Raw genomic sequence first — 1,823 nt, 5'->3', positions numbered from 1 at the left:
TCTTTAAATTATCGGTTCTTAAAGTGTAGTCCCTTGGCCAGCAACATCAGCATCATCTAGGAACTTGTTAGAAATGCAAATTTTCAGCCTCATGCCAGACCTACTCTCTTAGTCCATTTCCTATTGCTTTTAACAGAATATCTGAAACTGGGTGTTTTATAAGGAAAGGAATTTATTTCTTATAGTTATGGAAGCTGAGAAGTCCCAGGTTGAAGGGCTGCATCTGGTGAGAGCCTTCTTGCTGGTGGGGATGCCCCGAAGGGTCCCGAGGCCATGCAGGGTATCACACGGTGAGGGGGCTGATGTGCTGACGTGCTGTGCTCAGGTCTCTCTTCGTTTTCTTATACAACTGCCAGTTCCACTCCCATGATAACTCATTAATCCATCAACCCTTTAATCTATTAATCCATGGATGGATTAATCCATTCATTAGGGCAGGACTTTTATGATCTAATTGCCTCTTAAGGGCCCTACCTCTCCATTCTGCCACATTGGGGATTAATTTCAGCATGAATTTTGGAGGGGGCATTCAAAGCATAGCACCTGCAATTAGAAATACTGGTGCTGGGGCCCAGCCGTTTGGGTTTTGAAAGGCTCTCTGGGTGAATCTATCTGGGAACCACTGCTTTAGATTAGCAGGGCTCAATACTGACTGTATATTAAATCACTTGAACAAACTTTAATTGATCTAGCCCTACGCCATAGCATTTGAATCTTTGGGGGTGGGGTCCCAGGTACCAGGACTTCAGAAGCTTCAGAGGTGATTGCGTTGTGAGGCCTGCACTGTGAAGCACTGTGTTAGCTGTTTTCCTGAGGGCCTTGGGAAGGAAGTGTGCTCTCTGTGGGAAGGGCTGGGAGGCACCAGAACAGATGGATGTGAGGTTCTTTCCTTGCCCTCCTTTCCCCACCACATCCTGTAGGAGCATTTCTTTCTAGGAACTTTCCCTAGGAACCCCTGTCCATGAGCATGTCTCTGAGGAAAAGGCTGTAAGGACGTAACAAAGTCACAGGTGTTTGGCAGGATAGAAAAAGGCCAAGGCAGGCACATGGCTAAAGGGCCTCTCCAACAGAGAACCAGCTTGGATGAGAATTCCCTGAAATTCTGGGGACGACTTAGTGACCTTGGAGGATGTTAGCTGAGCTGTCTGTGTAATGAAGACCCAAGAGGTCAATAGAAATGAAGATGGTGCTTGGAGTCTTTGATCTTTCCAGCTCTCTCCCAATCTTAATGTTATGCCAGTTGCAGCAGTGAGTCCTGCCTGTCAATCCGAACTGCACGTAAAGGACCTGGAAACCTACTCCAAAAAGCTGGGAATCCACACAGGTCTCACCTGGAAATGACTTCAGTGGGATGTGCGGTAGGATGTGGTGGCCACTGCAAACCATAACTGCATCAAAGATGGCACTTTGCTCCTGGCCGTGGCTCTGGGTGACAACCTTCCATTGGCCGGAGGATGAAAAATCTGGGCATTTTTTCACACCAACGACGGTTGTCTTGAACAAATACAGAGAAGGCATCATTGAGAATTACCGTGGCATAACAGGGGCCTTGTTCAGGGCGCTGCAGTAGGGATGGGTAGAATGTGATGACTAACTCCATTTGGGTTTCATCTGAGTCCGATTTCAAGCCACTCAAGGCAAAGACTGCCAAGACTGCCTTTCTCCTGGCTGCTTTGTGCAAGAGGCCTGCCTCAGCAGGGGGGGCAGTCTGTAAAGAGTGTCAAGTACTCAATAAGAACTTGAGAGATAAAAGAAAAGGAAGGGAAGGTCTTGTGAAAGTTGTCAGAATGAAAATGGAGTCACTAATGTTAAGAAAACCCTGA

General features: G+C 47.1%; 2 protein-coding genes across 2 annotated transcripts in view; both read right to left on the bottom strand.

Annotated features, from left to right (window-relative positions):
- FMO2 (flavin containing monooxygenase 2 (non-functional)) overlaps positions 1-1,823 on the bottom strand; it is a 17,104-nt gene that overhangs the window by 12,634 nt on the left and 2,647 nt on the right. The gene's annotated exons all lie outside the window — the stretch shown is intronic.
- LOC105821090 (dimethylaniline monooxygenase [N-oxide-forming] 2-like) overlaps positions 1,114-1,823 on the bottom strand; it is a 20,592-nt gene continuing 19,882 nt past the window's right edge. Inside the window, exon 6 of the mRNA XM_012657717.1 lies at positions 1,114-1,494. Coding sequence (XP_012513171.1) covers positions 1,114-1,494 — 381 coding nt within the window. The remainder of the gene's footprint in view (positions 1,495-1,823) is intronic.

Source organism: Propithecus coquereli, unplaced genomic scaffold (assembly GCF_000956105.1).
Source record: "Propithecus coquereli isolate 6110/MARCELLA unplaced genomic scaffold, Pcoq_1.0 Scaffold56, whole genome shotgun sequence".
Lineage (NCBI taxonomy): Eukaryota > Metazoa > Chordata > Mammalia > Primates > Indriidae > Propithecus > Propithecus coquereli.
This window is presented reverse-complemented; position numbering and strand designations above follow the sequence as displayed.